The sequence below is a fragment of the Oncorhynchus keta genome, unplaced genomic scaffold, assembly GCF_023373465.1.
Source record: "Oncorhynchus keta strain PuntledgeMale-10-30-2019 unplaced genomic scaffold, Oket_V2 Un_contig_4949_pilon_pilon, whole genome shotgun sequence".
Taxonomy (NCBI): Eukaryota; Metazoa; Chordata; class Actinopteri; order Salmoniformes; family Salmonidae; genus Oncorhynchus; species Oncorhynchus keta.
The window spans coordinates 6-3087 of NW_026288044.1; the positions used below are offsets into that span (position 1 = coordinate 6).

At 39.3% G+C, this 3082-nt stretch overlaps 1 protein-coding gene across 1 annotated transcript; it reads left to right on the forward strand.

Moving 5' to 3' along the window:
• Window positions 1-223: 223 nt before the first annotated feature.
• LOC127925024 (putative nuclease HARBI1) lies at window positions 224-1559 on the forward strand. Its single transcript, XM_052509695.1, has 3 exons — window positions 224-374; window positions 1003-1112; window positions 1207-1559. Exons 2-3 carry the CDS (start codon window positions 1034-1036, stop codon window positions 1542-1544), a joined length of 417 nt encoding a protein of 138 aa, XP_052365655.1. The 5' UTR covers window positions 224-374; window positions 1003-1033; the 3' UTR covers window positions 1545-1559.
• The last annotated feature ends 1523 nt before the right edge of the window (window positions 1560-3082 follow it).

Here is a 3082-nt window from a genome sequence, read left to right on the forward strand (position 1 = left end):
TGTTGCACAAAAGTAGAATTAAGACATCCGGGATAAATGACTAAGCTGAGCTCAATGAAGCCAAAACATGTTCAGGCTTAATTGGTTGCACAAAGACCAAGCCAGGATGAGCAGACACGGATTCATTAAGCCAGGTGAAACCAATCCTGGATAGGTGCGCGCTCACGGCTCACTCAAATAGACCCCGCCACAGATCACAGATTAACTGATTTTACCATGGCAACTAGAGCCGCGTACTTTTCCCCGTCGGAAGCACAAATCCTCATGGAGGCATACGAGGAGGTAAAATATATAATTAAGAAGAAAGGCAACACCGCCACAGTGATAAAGCAAAGAGAAAAAGCGTGGCAAAGTATTGCAGACCGCCTGAATGCGTAAGTAGTGCACAATTACACACTCACCGCTCCGCTGAAACATCACAATTACAATTCAAATATTTAATTCACATCTCCAAAAACGCAGTTGTACTGTAATTATGAAACGGTTAAATTTTTAATTGAAATGCACTGCAGATATGAGTGAAATTGTGTAAAGTAAGTCCATCACACTGTATAAAGCTATGATAAATTATTATTAAAGCCTTACATTATTATTTAACGTTACTACGCTCAGTACGGTTTAATCTTAGCCGTTGTACTCTGCTTCTTATGTTGTCCACCGTTTTTTTGTGTTTCTCCTGCTTTCATTAATGTAAAGCTGCTTTGACAGAATGAAACAATTGTGAAAAGTGCTATATAAATAAAATTTAATTGAATAAATAGATGAGCTATAATAATAATCACTTTAATTTATATAGCGCCTTTCAAAGGACCCAAGGTCGGTTGCTCACTGCACTGCAAAAATGTCTTTCTTACTTAGTATTTTTGTCTTGTTTTCAGTAAAAAAAAATATCTAAAAACATCTTGAATATTTTCTTGAGCAAAATTACCTAGGAAAATAAGCAAAAAAATCTGCCAGTGATGTGCATTGATTGGTGTAATATTCCTCATCTTATGATTTCAGATGGTCTGCAATGCTGACTGTGTGATCAGCAATGTTGTGGCAAAATGGCCTGGCTCAGTCCATGACTCCAGAATCTTTCGGGCCTCTGAAATCTCAGTGCCTATCACAAGGTAAGCCACACAACCCCTATTTATAACCATCATGGCTGTGTCAAGAATATCACTGTGTTTATGAGGTAGTAATGATGAGATTTTGTGTTGACAGGTGAATTCTCTGGTGTGTTGCTGGGAGACAGGGGGTATGGCTGCCAGCCTTTTCTCCTGACACCTTTCACAGACCCCCAGGAAGCACAGCAGGCCTACAACCATGCCCATGCCAGGACCAGGGCCAGAGTTGAAATGACCTTTGGCCTCCTGAAGGCACGCTTTCACTGCCTTCACAAATTAAGGGTCAGCCCTGTTAGGGCATGTGATATTACTGTGGCTTGTGCTGTCCTCCACAATGTGGCCTGCCTGAGGAAGGAGAGGGCCCCCAGAGTGCCACCAGCCATGGACTGGGACAATCCGGCAATCTTCCTGATGACGACAGTGGTCGGCTGCTGAGGGACCAATATGTGTTGAATTATTTTAGTTAGTATGTGTGCTTTCAATTTTGGTTAAATATGTCCTGCGGTGGCAGAGGAATTTGGGTTTTTTGGGTTCGTTTTTTACGAATTTGGCCTCTTATGATGTTTGTGCGGTATACTGTGTAATACAAGGCTGCAGGGAGGCTACTGCATCCATTCATTTGTCTGTTCAGTTGATGTGTATGGATTTGTCCTGCATTTATTTTAGTGTGCAGACATGCAGGGTGTGTTATATACAGACCTTTGAATGTGTATGTATCATTTTGTATAATATGCTTGGATTCTGTGCTTTCCATCTTGTAGAGTCACTGTGACTTCAGTTTCGAAAGGAGCTGATGGTTTACCTGCTTTGTTTTGTCCTTATTCAATAAAGGAACATAATGTTACACATTGTGTTTTTATATTCATATGGAATGTGTATTTGTTTATATGACAGAGTACTAGGGCCACACTGAAGAAAAGGATAAAGTCATACATTTATGAGGCTGGTTCTTTCTGCAGAAAAGCTACATATTGTTTTTACAGTTTTGATACTTATGACAATGTGATACTTAATATTCTGGCACATCAGCATGTCTTTGTTTATGAAACCATACTGAAGTACAATTTCAAGAAATGCCCCGCATCTGTCATTTTAACAACTGTCCTCCTTTAAAACAACTGGTTACAATATTATGACTTGTCTTTTTTTTCCCTCTGTGGCCCTAATATTCTATCATTTTATATATAGTCTATGGGGAAACTGTAAATTATCTAATGATAGCAACATCTAAAAATAATTTTTTATCCAAAATCATTGAAATTAATGATCACAAACGTTTAAATAATGACAGTGGGTCTAGTTATATGTGATAACAATGTATAGTGAGCAGTGAAATAACTATTGGTTTCCATTTGTGGTGACTGCTGACTGACATTAGGGATGAGATTAAATAGATCCTGGAATTTAGCCTGGTCTGGAGCAGGCTAGCTCCACAGAATAAATCTCCATGGTAATTTATACCATAACATATCCTCCTGCCCCCTATCCATCTTTAGTGCAACCGGATTACGGATCAATTGAGCCAGGATCACCAAGATATCCTGGCTTAATCCCTTATCCTAGTTTTGTGCAACAGGCCCCTGGCCAAGATAAAGAAAAGTGGTGTGACACAAACAACAACACAGAGTTACACATGGGATAAACAACAACACAGAGTTACACATGGGATAAACAACAACACAGAGTTACACATGGAATAAACAACAACACAGAGTTACACGTGGGATAAACAACAACACAGAGTTACACATGGGATAAACAACAACACAGAGTTACACATGGGATAAACAACAACACAGAGTTACACATGGAATAAACAACAACACAGAGTTACACATGGGATAAACAACAACACAGAGTTACACATGGGATAAACAACAACACAGAGTTACACGTGGGATAAACAACAACACAGAGTTACACATGGGATAAACAACAACACAGAGTTACACGTGGGATAAACAAACATACAG

Bases quoted from the DNA above. Each gene is read 5' to 3' on its own strand.
- LOC127925024 (XM_052509695.1), top strand. From the start codon at position 1,034: ATGTTGTGGCAAAATGGCCTGGCTCAGTCCATGACTCCAGAATCTTTC. The intron at 1,113-1,206 runs GTAAGCCACACA...TTGTGTTGACAG, and splicing joins ATCTCAGTGCCTATCACAAG to GTGAATTCTCTGGTGTGTTG.